Consider the following 18,160-nt stretch of genomic DNA (forward strand, 5'->3'; position numbering starts at 1 on the left):
TACTTTTCACAGTTAAATTACAAAATTTATTCAAATACACATAATTATATTTTACAGTTTTAAAGCTTTTGAGCATATAATTTGACTATGAATAGAGGATACTTTACTCTTCTGATAACAGATCAGTGCATGATTTCGCCCTCATAGTAGCACTCCTAAAAATAAAAATTAACGTTAGAGAGCGTGTATAAATAATATTGAATCAGTTTGGAAGAAAATATCTTTCATAGAGAGACACTCACTGTTTGGTTCTTCTGCTAATGTGCAGGGCGACTGGACCTGATTTGATACTTTTGAAAAGAGCTACTGCCTCCGAGTGTTCCAACTCATGACACGGCTCTCCATTAACAGCCAGAATTTCATCACCTTGAAAGACAAAATTTTAAATTAGTGGAGTTGGAAGTAAATAATAAATAATTAAATTTTTATTTGGATATTTAAATATAAAAAAATTTAATAAAACAAAATAATTGAAAATTATTCCATACAACATCAAAGAAATATAATTATTTTTTAGAAAATGTTAAAAGTTTAGATTTAAAAAAAAAATCCTATCAACCTTCTCTAAGTCGGCCGTCTTCAATGGCCTGTCCGGTTGGAAGAATGCTCTTGACGAAAATGCCTAGCGCCCCTCTCGGCGAGTCTCGTCCGCCAACTATGGTGAAGCCAAGACCCTTCTTGCCCGGCCCTTTCTCAAACACAACGGTCAGGTACGAACAAAGGGTGGAGCGGGGTCTTCTGGGTAGGGTGCAAAATGCCGCCGTCTCCTCCGGTGGCGCAACGCTGAGCCTCTTCTTCTGGAAGCGCCGCGACTTTCTCGGCGTCGCACTTTCCACTCCAGAGTCGCTGCCCAGGTTTTCGTAGTCCACGCTCGTCTCGTCGGCGCCGCCCTTGGCCACAGCGGCTTGCCTCGCCACCACGAGGTCAACAACCCTTGGGCTGCAGCGGAGGGCGTCCCTGGCCTCGGCCACGTCCAACCCGCGCAGCCGCCGGCCGTTCACATTGACCACCTCGTCTCCTATTCGCAATCCGGCGTTTTCAGCCAGACTGCGCGGCGCCACGTGCGCCACCAAGAAGCCCCACGCGGCGCCGCGGCGCCGCTTGGCAATGTACACTCCTAGTTCTTCATCCCCTCGACGCTCCAGACGCACTACGTGCACCTCCCAACGACCTTCTGCTCGAGGTGGTGGAGGTGGCGCTGAGGTGGTTTCAGTGGGTCGTCTAAGGTCTATCAGTTCGTCGTCCCACGCCTGCAGGAATCAAGAAAAATATATTTATTTTTCACTTCATATTTGAAAACAGACACCATATATTATTTATAATGAGGTATACAAAATATTTTTCCTAAAATATTTTACAAATTTGTATCATTTTTCTTGTGAAGCAAAAGTGTTGATTTTACTGTAAAAATTACAATTTTATTTATTTTGTGAACATAAAAATTATTGTAAAACTCTTTGTAATTTTTAATGATTAAAAGGATTAAAATAATTAGTTTCTAGTAACCTTTTAGTTCATTTTATGAAATACAGTATTATTAAATTAAAAGGATTTTATTGTATTTAAGTTTTATACTGAAGATATCATTCAAGTCTGAAAAAAATTCCCTATTTAAAATTTCCCCTAAGCATTTAAATAACAGCGTATTTTTATTTTTATGCCTTGTATAAATATATCTTCTGCTTTAATGTATACCTGACTTACCTGGGCTCTGTCTGCACTAACAGCCCTTCGTCCTCGGTGCTCATCAACGCACTGCCGACAGTCTGGCCACCTTCTGATGTCCAGTTTGTCGTCGTCGCCGTCCTCCAGGTCTGCACCTGTAGCAGTTCCAGGCAGCACCCCATACGAGAAACTCCTCAGTTTGGATCGTTTGCCTTCGGTGTTTCGCAAACGGGCCAGCAGTCGTCGGGACATCTGTCCGCCGCCGCGCAGACATTTATCCGACATGGCCCTCAGCCGTGCCGAGAGACACAAGTCCACTTGTTCGGTCTCGGTGGCGATTTTCGGCTCGTCCAGGCACTCGGGACACAAGTCGGTTGACGAAAAGCAGGACAGTCGGGTGCTTTTGACACGCTCCAGGAGCGGGTTGCGCTTCTCAGTGGCGACGACTCTTGGGCGCCGGTTCGGGCTCCAGTAGCGTCCGATTGTGTGCGGACGCTCGCGCGACACCACCACTTCCGGTCGGCGCCATGCCGACGGAGAAAACTCCGCTGTAAACCAAAATGAAAAATTAAAAATTGAATCCAAAAAAATTAGTGTAAGTAAATAATTAATTGGGAAAAAAATTAATTCCAATTTTTAATGAAAAATTCATTACATGAATCTAGATTTTTGAAACGTAGTCGCAGTAGCCCCTTTGATTATTCACCTTTCCATTTGAAACTTTGTTTCTCGTTTTTATATACATATGTCGGTGCTGTTTTCGATAGTATTAATTTGCTACATTAACATTGCTGACTTAATGTGCAATTTAGTTGCTAACCAAATTATATTTATTATTTTTTAAATATTCTTTTATTAATTTTATTCAATTACTGATTTTGTTTGGTTTAAAAAAATTGGCAATATTTAAAAATATTTAACATTTATTAATTTTATTAATGTAATAGTTCTAATAGTTTATAAATTTTATTGGAGAGTTGAGTGTAGTCGAAATATTAAAATACAAATAATGTGTGGTAGATGGAAGTATCGATGTAGAGACAAATTTTCGCTTTCTATTAGTGAAGTTGCTCGGCGTATAACCTTTAAAAATAAAATAATTATGACCAAGCTAATGAGTAAAATAATATAAATTAAAATGCAAAAATAAATATGAACTATTGAAATAATTGATATTTAACTCAGTTATTTATTTCCTGTTCTTTAATCTGCTGATCTAGAACCGAATTCAAACATAATTCGATGAAATGATTCACGTTTTGATAAATAACTAAATAAATAAAGACTCGAGACCGTAAAAAGTAATGGTGGTCCAAAAACCGCAATTCATCCTAAAAGAACGGCTTTTGATCGATCTGTTTCTCTCAGCATCCTACCGATTTCAAGTCGGTTTGTGAATGACTTGAGAGAATTTTGCAAAGACGTTTAGCTTCTGGGAAGACAAATAAAGATTGAATGAAAGCCGCTGAAGCAATCAAACTTCAGCAATTCGATGAGAATGTGGTCAATATCACTTTCTTCGCGGTTGACGCGTCTCGGAAGCAGTGAATTAAAGTAATGAAATTTGTTCCCACGCCACCGTCTTGAGTGTTGATTTTTAAAACAATTTTCATGCCAAGAGTTCCCTACAGTTAAGAAAATCGTAAAAATTTCCCGTCGCAAAATTTCATTCTCACACACAATGAAATATTAAATTTAATTTCCGTTCGCTAATTACTACCATCAAGAAGTAGGAGCATGTTTTAAAAATTATAAAACATGCAATGATAATTTTTTTCGGCACTTTTGAAGTTTGAAATAATGAACTTTATCTTCTCTGGTTGGATTATAAAAATAATAATAATATTTAACATTTTTGCAGTCGAGAGAGAACAACTATTAATTCGAGCTGCCCAAACGGTTGTGAGACATTTAACAACTCATCTTCCTTGGAGCTGCTGATGAACAGTTAGTCATCCATGTACGCATTCATATAATAGACTGGTGTATTTTACGAGCTCGGCTCCACAGCAATATTACAGGTCTATGCGTGGAGGCTGAACGGTACTCGGAATTATTCAAATTAGCCTTTGAATCCTTTTCTTTTGCATTCCCACACATGAACAAAACAACAACACAAACGATATATTATAATTATTGCGCGCGCCTCGCGTGCATTCCTTCGCCGAACGTGGAAGAAATAATATATAAGGAGTGATTTTTCTACACGCCGGGTAATTATTGCTATTCCAGGTCAATGTTGGTGCTCATTAGCATTTTAAGGCGTACATGCTCGACGTCAATGGAAGCTTGGGTTTGCTCAAAGTGTGTACATGGAAATAACAAAAGGGAGAAATTGAGACTTATAATGGGGACACTAAATTAATCCTTAAGGATAAATTTATTATTATTATCATCAAAAATCTCTGGAAGATTGAAGAAGTTTGTACAATTAAAATTTTAATTGAACTGCTAGTAATTTTCACACCCAAAAACAGCAGCATATTCATATTTAAATTTAACTTGTCCTCTTTTAGAATCTATTGCGTAAACTGGGTTATGCAAATAACTTTAACTACTCAAACTGCTTTCTCTATTATATCTTTCAGGAGAATATTGCTAAAGTCCGTGCAAAATATAGCAAGGCGTCAATCACAAGGCGCCAGGCACATGTAAACCAAAAGATTATGACACTTCTTGTGGTGTGTAAATTGACAGGAACTATAACACACAGTCACTTCTCATTTCCACGAGTGTGTCGCCTCAGGACCCCACAATTTTTGTAATGACAACCTCCAAGAATGGCAATACACACCTTTTCAATAAAAAAAGCTGCGAGTTTTGTGTTTCCAATGAAGGTCACGCAGAAAAAAAAATTACAATATAAATCTCTCTAACGCGTAGTGACTCACGGGGGACAATCGATCTTTGTCCATTTGGAGCCTTTTTAGGAAAGTTGACTTTCGATTCATATTTTTATTGTTTAAATTTTACAATGGAATCACGATCTTTTCCTTTTCCTAGTTCGCGTTGGAAGCATTTTTAAAAATGAAAATTGATATTCTCTGCACTGAAAAACTGAACTACCTTCAAAAAAGGTTGAAGCGATTTTAACCTCCAGAAAAGTTAAAGGAACCTTCAAAAAGTGTTACTTTTACCGGCGCAACGGTTATTCTAACCTTCTTGTTCAGTTAGACGCTTAAAAGGTAAAATCAACCGTTCTTAAAGGTTGCAGACCTAGCAGCCAACGAGTTTCAGAAGGTGAATTTAACCTTTGTTAGTTGGTAAAAGACTTTTAACCGCCTATGAAGGTAGAATGAACCTAGACACAAAGGTAACAGTATACTCCAACTCACTTGGTACCTTCGCAAAAAGGTTGACGTGACCTCTGCGCAAAGGTTGCGATAAATAATATTAAATAGTTATAAAAATATATAATTTTAAGAGCTGAGTTTGAAAAATACATATTACTTTTAATAAACAAAGAAAACTTAAATGTCTAAAACTCTAAATTCTGCACACGACTCATTCAAATCTCAATTTTAATTGAAACTTCTAATACTTAACACAGGTTTTAATTAATTAATATTTTAATAGAGCACTAAATTTTAATAATTTTGCATAAATATAGCGGCCAGTATAAATTTTTAATGAATTTTGCAAGTTTTGGCAAAAATTATATTTTTTAGCTAAATATGTAAGAGCTACTCTATCAGAAACTTCTCCGTTTTTTGGTGAAGCAAAAATATTATGTTGGTATTTTTTGGTCCTCACAATTTAACACTTTTGGATATGAATCCCAAGTCAATAATAGGAAAAACTATTTCAAAATATTTTTTTTAATGTAAAGCTTACAATGAAAGCTCTGAAAATGTCCATGAAGAGCAAAAAACTTCAAATTTTCATTTTTTTCTTTCTAACACGCGGCATTTAATTTCAAATAAGCTTCCAACCATCGCTGAAGGTTGGAAATTGCGCCAAAACTATGCGTCCGTTGGCGTTTAACGTCGTGCAAAGGTTGCGCTTACCTTCATGGAAAGTAAATCTAACTCTACAGAAAGTTAAAAATGCACTCGAAGCGCGTCTCTCTTTTGAGCGCCCATGTTAGTTTGCGTCTCTTCTTGTTGTGATCACATCGGTCTTGGAAAAATTTTAAGATTTTGAAGAAAATGGCAGATATTCTTGAAGAATCAGAGTGATTTGCCCTCAAAAAGATGCAGTAAGTATTTTTCGCATATAAATATGCAACTTTGGTCCTGGGTGAGGACTAGTTTCTCATCCCAAGCAAACAACGCAAATACAGCTTGATAGCTAATTATAGAAAATTATTCTTTTATTCCAGGCTAATGTGAGCTATACAAAATTTCATACCTCGATTGTCGCATTGGAACTGTGGATTGATAATTATATGGCAGCTTAAACTGCGCGTGGAAAAATGGAGTACAGGAAAATTAAAGGTGAAATATTTTATCGAAAGAGCAAAATGCCCGTTCTTAAAGAAATATTATTTTATTTTCAGATATTTGCATGCGGACCAAAACGTTCACTTCTATATATCAAAGATCCTGGGTAGTTTGCGGACGACGCTAATTTTCCAATGAAAGGTAATTATCATTTAAAATTTTTGACTAAATGTAATCATATATTTTTTATATTATGGTGAATGAAATTTGGAAAAGAATATAATGTAAATTTCATCTTTTGTTTACAGGCAATAAATTTGTTTGAAAACTCCGATCAACATTGAGAAATTCTTGGAAACTGAAGTTAGAGCTAAAACATTAAATTGTGTGAAGTTTAGTGCGTTTGGTTTGAGTAGTGCAAATCCAGCCGTATTTTCACAAACAGCAGAAGAAAGCTACCGAGAGTCATCGATCAGCAGTGACAACACTAGATAAGTACAGCCCACTGTTAATCTTTTTTTTAATTGTTTTGATTTCTTTTTGTCTTTTGGAGTTTGTGATACCAATAAAAACCTGATTATTTTTAAAATGGACTTGTACTATTTTTCATCAACCGAACCTACAATAAGAAGTTAAAGTAACCTATTTGGACGGTAAAAAAAAGAAACTGAAAAATAAAATACAACCACCAAGTAGAAGTTGGAACAACCTTTATTAACTAGGTTAATTTTACCTTTATAAAAAGGTACGGCGAAACTTCTGAAAAGGTACGCGGTTGCAGCCGCCGAGCGATCCTTTACCTTCGCTTGAGGGTTGTAACAAACGTTCCGATGAAGGTTGAAACAACCGTCTTTGATGGTTAAAATGCCTCGTACCTTGCAAGAAGGTTGTTTTAACGTTTACAAATTATTGACACCCCTGGAACCTTTTTTTGGAGGTTGTTGCAACCTTTAAAAGGTAAAAGAGTTTTTCAGTGTGGTGCTTTTCTTATCAACCGATGGCATCTCAAAGGGGAGATCGTACAGTTGGGAAATGCCTGGAATTTTTATGGTACCGAGACAAATTTTTCAAGAGAGTTGAATGAGCCGCCGAGATAATAAATAAAAGTTGGTCCATTAAGCATTCTATTCATGCGACCGTCAGCAGCGTGTCAGGTACTGCAGGCACCTTGTTCATTTACCCTGGCTGCGATAGCGAGAGTCAGGGCTAGCCCTGAATAAACAAACGGCCAAGGAATGCGGCACAGCTATTTACCAAACGCAGGGCGTGGAGCCGAATAAAGCAACTCTCGGTCTATTGCTTTTTTGTCTGGGGTCGCTCGACGGTAACGAGATCTTTTTGTGGAAATTACGCAACAAACAAAGGCACACACAAGAAGACAAATAAAATTGGCGTAGCAACGCCTGACATTGTGCGTAAACATGGGAATCAGTTTTCAATAGCCCTTTTCAGGTGGGCTCAAAAATCAAAATAACTTGAAATTAGTAAATTAAATTAAATTTAAAAAAGAAGTATAACTCACGATAAAGCATTTACTTTATATCTCCCAGAGATTTGTAGTCGTTTATAATTTTAAGCAGTATTGACTAACACAAAATTACTACCTGTCAAAGCCTCTTTTCTTTTATTTTCCTCGTGAGTGCATAAATAAATTCCAAGTGAACAAAGAAAAAACAGCTCGCTGTCGAGAAAAACAGTATAATTACACCTGCGGCCTAAAAGGTGTTTTGTCAGAGAGACCACTAATTTCGGCTTATTATTATTTAAAAAGCGCCGCGTAAGTCAAAAAGAATCTCCTCTACCACATGGCCAGCTCTTTCTCCGCCTTCAGCACATTTCTCCAAACCTCAGAAATGAGAGTGAACGCATAATTATACGCGAGGTATACGATTAACGCCGGATAAGGCAGCACAATTTTAGAGGTGTCATCATCCGAATGAAATTAACCGCAAAAACACTTCATCAAAAATGATAACCGGCCGCTTTTCTTACTCAACCCACCTATAAATGATTTCATAATGATTTCATATCTGTTGCCAATTTTAAATGCATACCCAGAGACCTAATTTCTATTTTAAGTTTCATTCGTCAGCTTCTACTTCCGAATGTAAATTTTAACACGCACGCTTTTGTATCGGATGAGTCATCGCGGAACTCGAGTGCAATTACGGCTGATTATTTTTAAAGTCATCCGCCTCGCGAGCAGCATATGGAGAGGCGAGTAAAATCATTGAACGCGCGCAGGTGCTTTTCTCTCGATTCCGAACACTTCGGCTGTTATTTTATATTGTGTCTCGCGCGCGATCATGCATTAAAGTCCCTCGGAATTTGTTCGGAGAAAAATTCTCCAATCGCTATTCAGGTATGAAAAGGGCGGCTGTCATCGCTCATTAAAATTATTTCAATGCAGCCCTGAAGGAAATTGAAAGGAACATCACACATAGGTGCGTCAGCTTTTATAATAAGTAAAGAATTCAAATTAATAATAAAAATCATTTTAACATACAGTCATCATTTTGATAGTTAATTGATCGACATATATGAATTTAATAGAAGAAGAAAATCAAACTAATCGTTAAAATCTAACTAATCGATAAAATAAAATAAAATTACAATGAATTAAAATTTTAAAGACAGCAAACAAGACGTCAAACAAAAGCATGTGAATAAGAAATAAAAATCTGATAAAGAATAGTCCATTTTAATAGCATTCTAGTTTGTTTTTCTTTAATTCCCTCTTAATAAATTATTATATTTAAATAAAAACGTATACTTAATGGATCAACAATGCAGGTTTCGCCAATAGTTTTAGAATCTCTAATAATTATGCTGGTTGATCATTAAATAAAAGAGTGCAGGTGTTCCTTTATAGTTAGCTTAATACCATTATTTTTTTTTTAAATCCCTTTGAATAATTTTCCACTTGAGAGCTTGGGTGGAGTAAATTTGAAATCCATTCAAACCGTCATCATTTATTCATAGAACCCTTAAAGAAAAGGAAACTTGGCAGTTCCAGCCTTGGCTACGAAATTGAATACCTTTAAATATGGAAATAATACACACGTGTGCGCGCAAAAGTGATGGATGAGAAAAATCCCCGGTAAACAATGAGCTCAAATCTGAGAATATAACCGACTAAAAACAAAAGTGTTTTCATCATCATAAATTATACGAACGTCTATTAAAAGAGTGAGTTTTTTTTATCGCATGGCTCGTTTCGCGCAGAGGAGCGTGTCTAGACGAACACACAGCATTATTTTATTTTAGTTAGGAGAGGCGGCAATGCAAATATAAAACTTGTGTGACGGATCTCGAGATAAGCGCGCACGCAATTAATGCGAGAAGTGTCGTCGTCTCACCTGGCTGACTCTTGGCAGGGTCTTCAAGGGCGGGGTCCTGGGTGCCCCTCAGGGGGCTCAGGCTCAGCAGGCGTGGTGAGTTGGTGGCCTCTGAACCTCGACGGAACCACCGCATCGCCTGCAACGAAAAGGAAACACACGCGTGTTTAGTTTTAAAAACAAACGAGAGTTTTTAAAGAAAAAGAAACTAAAGTTGTCGAGCTAATTGAAACGAGAAGTATTATGGGAAGAAGATGACGCACTTTGGAGGAAGGAAATGAAAGAGACGAACAGGAAAATAAATGTTGTTGAACACGTTTAACCTGCTTGCGAGTTAAAAGGCATTTTAGTTTCTAAATTAAATGGTAAATTATATGCTGTAAACTTGATATTGTGAGTGCAACTTAATTGTAGTTAAAATTTACAGGATTTATTATTCATATCAGTAAATACTCAATAAATACTTAATTTATTATTCCTTAAAGTCGTTTAGCGCACTAAATTCATTATTATCATTGTAACTAAGAAACAAAATTTAAATTTTATAGCAAGATTTTATTATAAAAAAAATGATTTCTTTGATGTTTTATGCTTTAATTTGTAGATAAATGAATAAACAAACGTAATAGAAATTTATAAAGTTAAAAAATATATATTAATTTATTTTAAATAATATCTACCACTAAATTAAAATCCTAAAAAAAAAATGATCAATTTTAAACCTTTGAGAACGCAAATGGGCAGCACTCCATGCTGCGGGCCCTAGGCGGCCAGGAGGTCATGTTTAATAATTGGCCGCCGTGCAGAGTGAGCGAATTACACTATTATATTGCCAGCTTGTATCACAGCAGCCGAGAGCACGCGATTCTTTGCACAGTCGCGAGTTGGCTAATTATTTATTGCCGCTTTCTGGGTCACTGGGCATAATCCAAAGCACGACACACTCGCTTTTTCTCACTTTTTCGCCTGCTGGACACACGAGATGTCATTAAATTTTGATGAACGTTGCGCAATCCGCGAGCACGAAGAGCATTTCACCGCCTGGGCAAAAATCGTGAATTTTCTCTTTTTTGGAGGGAAAAATTAATTCGACGATAGCTAAAGGCTAATTAGTTTGCACGTTTTGTACTTGTTAGTAAAGCGTTAAAATTAGAATTTAATTTTTGGAAATTAAAAAGTTAAACAAATAAAATCTATAATTATATTGTATTTTGAATAAATGTCAATATTTAAAGTACAATAAAAATAAAGCAGAACGTTACTCGAGCTTTCAGTCAGCAATAAAAAAGTTTGAACAAATGTATAGCTGCTGATGCTGATAATATATAGGGAGACGATTAATGATGACTCAGCCCAAGCGAAACGAAATAAAAATGTGCTCACTGAGTGCGAAATTAATGACCAACCACGTATTATAAGGAAAGGCAAAAAACACTGGTGCGGAGGTGTATCATCGGTAAACTCTTCTCTTCCAAAACACTACATGGAAAATACTGGAGAAACACTGCACACAGGTTGCTCAAGAGCTGACTTGTAAGGTATGAAAGGTCTCCTATCTGCTCACCTCTCAGGAGGTGCCGGCTCGACTCAGGAGACCCCTGCAGTTGCCTTCCAAAATCACTCGCTCCCGTCGCCGAGCACCAGCCACGGCGCACTCCTTATCACGCAGGCCGGTCTATGACCTCAGGTGGCAAGTCTGTGGTCTGTGACCCACTCCTTAAACTCGCGCTGCACTTTGGTTTACAGAAATATGAGCTTTAAATGTTTAAATAAAAATCGGATATTAAGTGATTTAAATATTCCGGTAAAACATTTAATGCATGTGTATGATTTAAAATCAATTATACCTGCTTTATGTATGGTATGTATGTATACAAATTTAAAAACGAACTGAAATTAGTAATGCAATTAATCATTGCATCTCTCAGGATGATATATAACATAACTAATAGCTAACTCCGTAAACATAATATGTCATATTATATTCAAATAATTCAAATGGTTTATAAATGCCTATTATTGTATCAATTTAATTTCAATTTGTCACTGTAAAAACATTTAAATTAAAAAAATTTAAAATACAGCAATGTTTTTAATGATGTGTTTATTACAATATAAATAATGTTATTCTTTTTAATTTAATATGTATTTTTATTTTATTTTTAAAATGATATTAATTTCATTTTATTATTCAGAACATTAAAAAATTTAAATTTAATTTTTGAAATGATAAATAATTTTTACTAAATTAGCAAGTAGAATTATTGCTATTTCAAATCAAAATTGAAAAGATATATATATATATACAAAAATAAAAAAATAAATAATAAAGTTTTAAAGCAAGTTATGCAAAATATAATGGGCAGTTTTTTTTTTATTTTGACCCACTTTTGGCATGGGTCAACCAATTTGGATAAAATTTGGCAGGCCGATTCCTTTAGGTGTATAGAGATAAAGTTTCAAAGGATTTTGAAAAATTCTCAAAATTGCCTACTTTACAGGGGCTCAAAGTTAGGCATTTTTTTAAAAGGAGATTTTGAAAATCGAAAATATCTCGGTTTCTGTTAGAGATACGCTAAAAAGTATAATAACCAAAGTTGTTGGGATTGAGACGACCTACAACTTTACTATGGTGCCCAAAGTCGTAAGTCAAAGTTCAAGGTCACTTTTACCATAATTAATTTTTAAATTTGCTGCTGAAGTGCCTAGTACATCGATATTTTTAGTTTCAAAATAGCCAAAAGTTGCGTATGTTAGTAGGGAAGAACATATTAAAAATTGGTGATAGTATTTTTTTTAGTTAAAAAGTTATTCAGAGTCAAAGTGTGAAAAACGTGGTTTTTCGAGCATTTATTGTGAAAAATTTCCTTCCATCGGTGATAACTTCAATTGTATTGGATTTAAAACAAAAATCCAGTTACCAAAATGTTTCTGCTGATGTCCTCTTTCAAAATTTGTGTCACACTACTATTTATTTTTTGAAAAGGTCACAGGTCACCGGGGTCAATGAACTTTTGTGACCTGGTCACCACGTGCGATACATTATCTAAAAGAACTTGTCAATGAGATCATTTTTTGTCATTATACATTATGTCCTAACTCTAACAGAAAAAAAGTTATTGACGTTGAAAATAAATTTTTACATAAAAAGCTCGAAAAACCACGTTTTTCACACTTTGACTCTGAATAACTTTTTAACTAAAACAAATACTATCACCAATTTTTAATATGTTCTTCCCTACTAACATACGCAACTTTTGGCTATTTTGAAACAAAAAATATCGATGTACTAGGCACTTCAGCAGCAAATTTAAAAATTAATTATGGTAAAAGTGACCTTGAACTTTGACTTACGACTTTGGGCACCATAGTAAAGTTGTAGGTCGTCTCAATCCCAACAACTTTGGTTATTATACTTTTTAGCGTATCTCTAACAGAAACCGAGATATTTTCGATTTTCAAAATCTCCTTTTAAAAAAATGCCTAACTTTGAGCCCCTGTAAAGTAGGCAATTTTGAGAATTTTTCAAAATCCTTTGAAACTCTATCTCTATACACCTAAAGGAATCGGCCTGCCAAATTTTATCCAAATCGGTTGACCCATGCCAAAAGTGGGTCAAAATAAAAAAAAAACTGCCAATGTGATTTTAGATTTTATTAATAAGTATCAGGCTCCATTCGCTCCACTGAGGTTTTATGGTAATTTATTAATTTTGAATATTACTCTCATATCAAAAATAATGTAAAAGTTGCAACAAGGTCCAGTAAAAAAACTCCATTAAATGGAGATTTTCTTATATTATGAATTCTAGCCACCACTCTTTTTATATTGCAAATCGTTTATATAGAATACATACAAGTTCCCTGCAGAGCAGATTGATAGCTTATTCGCTAGACTATACTAATCGTGCTTGTGTAATTTAATCATAAAACCCTGCTCGCATAATCATTAAATAAAAACAGAGAACAGGTTCTTCTAATAACGATGTTGTGCAATTCTGATGTCTGAGATGTCTGTTTGACAAGAGCAGGGCAGATGCAAATCCATTTCCATTTATAAGGAAACTTTAAATCTAAATCAACAGGAAATATAATCCAGCAATCGAGAAATAAAAAATAATCTGGCCGCACATAAGCTACTTTTATATCTCAACCGACCACCACTTCTCCCACCATATCATTTGAATAAATTCTGATTTTTTTTTTAGCTTGAGGATTTTTGCAAGGCGTGTTCTCCAGATTTTTTTGCACGTGAAATTAAAGGCCGCTGAGAGGAGAGGAAAGGTTTGGTTTATACTTTTATACGCATCTGGCAGCCATTAGAGGAATTTTGCTCGATCTCTGATCTGAAAAGTATTTTACGCGCTCCTTGGGAGAGAAGCACAATTTTTCTAGAGAAGTGCTGCTGCTTCTCTCTCGTCGGTCGTGACTCGATGAAAATCTTTCTTTTATTTTAACTGTAGAAGCCGTGCCTCAATTTATTCCTCCAGTGGTCTCCGGCTCGCCAGCCGTGATCATTTTTTTTCACCGGAAAAAATCCGTGAGAATTAAGTCCTTTCTCGATTGGCACGTTCGATTATCAGTGCCCGCATGAGGGCCGTGGAGGCCGCGAGAGAAAAATGAGTAATCTCGGTTTGCTCTAGGATGCTAATTCGGTGGCGGCAATTTGCACGTTTGGTTGCGCTGTTCATGTGAAAAGGACTCGTGCAATTAGTCAGAGAGTAGAATAATATTTTGTAAGGGTACCAGGAAACGTCTGTGCTCGCGCTCAGAAGCCTTGATAGACGATAAAAATGTGAGGTTTGAACTTGAATTAAGAGAATTGTGCAAATATATATCAAAGGAAGTTGGCAATTATATTAATAATAATGACGCTAAATTATACTCATAATTATTAAAAATTCTTAATTACTTATAATTTATTTTAATCTTTGAGCATTATAATTTAATTGAATAATATAGAATTAGATACAGCCAATCCATAGTTTAAACAGTGAAGGAAGTGGAAAAATTTTGACACAAAAGTTTTAAAGAATTACAAAAATTGGCGTAAAACTATTTTGTACATTATATGTAGAATCACAAACTGGGAGTAACTATAATAAATCAAGTACATTTCATTGAATCAAAGTCAGGAATGATGTCAATACGGCATAATTCATAATACTGAACTGCATTATTAGTCACTGTCAAGAGCACAGAAAAATCGCCTTGTCCAGTTTGGGCAAGCAGCAGAGAAAAAATCTCGCCTTGATGTTTGATGTGCGCCGATCAAAGTAGGTTGTTTCGTAGGTGTCGCAGCAGCAGCAGGCCAACGTAAAGAATGTCAATATTTTTTTATGGAAATTCGTGCTAAGTGTGTGCCGAGAGAAATTTCTTAAAATTAGTTATGAGCGTCACATCGCTCTCTGCGCCTTTTTTACGCCGTGGCCGCGCTGCTTTCCGACGGTATAGTTTATTTGGGTGGATATGGCAGGGCCGTTATTTGGCCTGACTTTGACTTACTCTTGTCGCAAACTCGTGCTTTGGCACCCAACACTCGCGGTGCGCGCGCCAGGAGTGAGTTTCCATTCATTCGCGCCCATTTTTCCTCGCATAACTGCATATTTTAATGGAAGGATGCAGTACTAAAAACTATGATGGTTTCCTAACCTCCATTTTTGCTATAATAAACGCCTACAAAAGAGATGAATATAATTTAGCTCATTTTTTGCTATATAACAGTTTCAAAAGTTTGTTTTTACTTTTTATTGCGCCTCTCGATCAATGATTCACTGGTGGTTTTTATCCGGCTCGTAAGCAGATTATTTTTGCACGCAAAGCAACAAAAGTCGTGTATCTGCGGGGGAAAACTACTGCGCGTTTTGTTTAAACCAGAGGCAGAAACCACAGAGACTCCGATCTCGGATGAGCAAAACATTATAATTTGTTACGAAACGAAAATTGGACAGTGAGTGTGAATGAAAGTCCGGCGTTTTCCTGGAAATATACCAATTTTAAATGCACACACACCGCACTTATATATGCTGTCGTCATTTCTGCGCAACCTTTCCTCGAATACGAAAAAACGCGATAAAAATTTCCTGGTTTGCAGATGGATTATAATTTTTAAATTATTTAAAAATTTTTATTGAATGCAAAATAAGATTAATTGAAAGTCGAAGTGAAAAATGGAAGAAAGGAAATTTGGGAACCCTTTAAATATAAGAGAATCCCCATGGGGGCGGCCACTCACCTTGTGCCTGATGTGTGCTGGAGCCGCTGCAGAGACGGACTGAGAGGTGAAAGGAGGGCCCTGATTCCCCTACCGCCGTCGCGATCCCTTCCCCTTGATTGCGTCAGGTTCGATTTGGGCTTAATATGCTCGGATGCCACCTTTGAATAACCTTTCGGAATTTTTTGCAGGCGGTTCCCTCGGTTATTAAAATTAATATCTGGCAAATTACTATGGCGTGTATTATTATTATGTGTAACAAATCGCCGTTTGGAGGACAACTGGTGGAAGTCGGTCGGAAAATTGGTTGATTAACAATAGCGCGGTCGCGCTTAATGTAATTCAATACTACGCGCGAGAGAGCGACTTGTTCGTGTCAATCGACAAGAAAAAGTCAACCGCTCTTTGTTTGCTCGTCAGTTTCCATTTCAGTAGTGCATTACATACCTCCAATTACAAATTAACTGTGTGCGTCTCTCTTCCTGTCTAGATTCACTGACTCGCGAGTTTTAATAATAATGCGCGACGCCGCGCATCTCAATGATGATCTCACACACCTGCTGGAATTTGTGGAAAATCGCCGAGCGTTGTTCCGTCTCCATATCAATGAACCCAACGAAAGTGACGCGCGTTTTGCTTAATGTTCATGTATAATTTTCTTAATGAGAAAAGAAGCTGCCTGAAAAATTGCGTTCGTTGTACTGCAGAGTGTTGAAAAAGTGCTTCACCGTTAAAGTCTCATTTCGCTCGCGTTTGCTGAATTTCCACTGCTTTTGTTTACTATACGTGTCATTTTATATTTGTTGACGCGCAACTAGCTGCTATCAGCTACAACTGTGCAGAGATATCTGGGAAGTCCCTGTGCTATAAATATCACGAATTTCACAAATCAATCTTCTATTATCACGAATAAAAGCACAAAATAATAGTTTCAATTTTGAATTGTTATATCTTTTATATCTCGTTATATCTAATGAAATTATTTATATATTATTTGCATGGAAATGAATGAATCGGGCTATTTCCTCGTTGCAGAAATTGTTTTTTTATTAAAAAAAAAAACAAATGGCTCCACCAGTTTCGGTCACGGTTTGAGCCCCTTTTTTCATGAGCAAGAAAAAAAATCAGCAAAATTGAAAAACACCACATTTTAACATAAGAAATTAAAATCCTCAAACTAACAAATTCAAGTACCAACCTATTTCATGAGCAAACGCGATGCTCACTGACCAATACAAGAATGAGCTAGCTATAGACAGATTGATTGGGAGAGGTAATCTTTATTGGGTGGTTATCGCGCGGCGCGGCCGGCCACGGGGGCGCGGAACAAAATTAATCAAAAAGGAAAGTGCTGGAAGCAATGGCAATGGCATGCGGTAATAATGTAATAAGCCAACCGAGCCACCAAATTGACCAAAGGTGGATGTCTTTTTTGAGAGAGGAAGCAGACAGCTTTTTCTCGAAAACGTATAATGTCCGCGACGTCATTCGGCGCCCCCGTGGCCAGCCGCGCCGTGCGCTAATCACCCAATAAAGTTCACCTCTCCCAATCAATCTGTCTTTAGCTTAGCTCATTCTTGTTAGTCAGCAAGCAGCGCGTTTGCTCTTGGAATAGGATGGTACTTGAATTTGTTAGTTTTAAGATTTTAATTTTTTATGTTAAAATGAGATGTTTTTCAATTTTACTGATATTTTGTATTTTTCTTGCTCATGAAATAGGGGTGCAAACCGTGATCGAAACTGGTAGAGCCATTTGTTTTATGAATAAAATAAAATTCTGCAACGAGGAAAAAGCCCGATACATTCATTTTCATGATCATCTCCTCGAGTGTCATTTTCTTCAAAAAAAATATTATTTTCACTTTGAATATTTAAAAAGTTAAAAATTTATATAATAGTTTACAAATAAATATATCAATGAGGCAACTTGAAATTTGTATAATTAACACACTGATTTACAAATTTTTATAAATTTTGTTTGTAAGATTTGACCTTTTATTTTAACTTCAAATAAAAAATATTTTGTTTGTCTTTTGACCTGGAGTTTTGGTGTTAAGAAATAATTTTGAATTTAAATTTTAAATATAAATCCAGTCAAAGAAATATGAAAAGTCTCAATGTCTGATTCCTTATTTGCTATTCACAGTGGGTGCCGAATTCATTTTTTCACTTTGAATAATAAAATACATTTTAAAAAACAATTTTTGTCACCAAGCCACTCTAAAAAAGGTTACTTGTTCCACCCAAGCAAAGAGCCCATTGTTTCTCAACCATCATGATATGATAATATGCCAGACACACGAGGAAAAAATTAAATGGCACAACCGATATTATAACATAGCACACGTCTCGACGAGCAGCGAATATCTTTTTCTTTAATGGCACAGGTGAGATCGAGAGACGACGCACAGCGGAGTTTTCTTGTGTGAGATATTGGCCAACGCGCGCGGCTCTCGATTATATTGTGACTCACTCGCTCACAACACACTGCAGTTGGATGCTGGATTATTCTATACCTTTAACTCGTTGGGTTGACACATCAATTGAATTGGATTTGCCCTG

General features: G+C 36.2%; 1 protein-coding gene and 1 long non-coding RNA gene across 3 annotated transcripts in view; one reads left to right on the plus strand and one right to left on the minus strand.

Moving 5' to 3' along the window:
* LOC132205513 (multiple PDZ domain protein-like) overlaps positions 1 to 18,160 on the minus strand; it is a 20,874-nt gene continuing 2,714 nt past the window's right edge. Inside the window, exons 3-7 of the mRNA XM_059634606.1 lie at positions 9,407 to 9,524; positions 1,705 to 2,213; positions 560 to 1,250; positions 243 to 366; positions 1 to 155 (exon numbers count right to left, since the gene is read on the minus strand). Coding sequence (XP_059490589.1) covers positions 104 to 155; positions 243 to 366; positions 560 to 1,250; positions 1,705 to 2,213; positions 9,407 to 9,521 — 1,491 coding nt within the window. The 5' untranslated portion in view covers positions 9,522 to 9,524 and the 3' untranslated portion in view covers positions 1 to 103. The remainder of the gene's footprint in view (positions 156 to 242; positions 367 to 559; positions 1,251 to 1,704; positions 2,214 to 9,406; positions 9,525 to 18,160) is intronic.
* Positions 5,718 to 6,380, plus strand: LOC132205518 (uncharacterized). Of its 2 annotated transcripts, XR_009442713.1 has the most exons (4): positions 5,718 to 5,863; positions 5,987 to 6,101; positions 6,164 to 6,248; positions 6,356 to 6,380. It is a non-coding gene; the product is annotated as an uncharacterized LOC132205518 (long non-coding RNA). The 2 variants fall into 2 exon arrangements; XR_009442712.1 differs by having other exon boundaries at positions 5,718 to 6,101.

The sequence above is a fragment of the Neocloeon triangulifer genome, unplaced genomic scaffold (genome assembly GCF_031216515.1).
Source record: "Neocloeon triangulifer isolate White Clay Creek 2 clone unplaced genomic scaffold, ASM3121651v1 ptg000002l, whole genome shotgun sequence".
NCBI classification, from domain to species: domain Eukaryota; kingdom Metazoa; phylum Arthropoda; class Insecta; order Ephemeroptera; family Baetidae; genus Neocloeon; species Neocloeon triangulifer.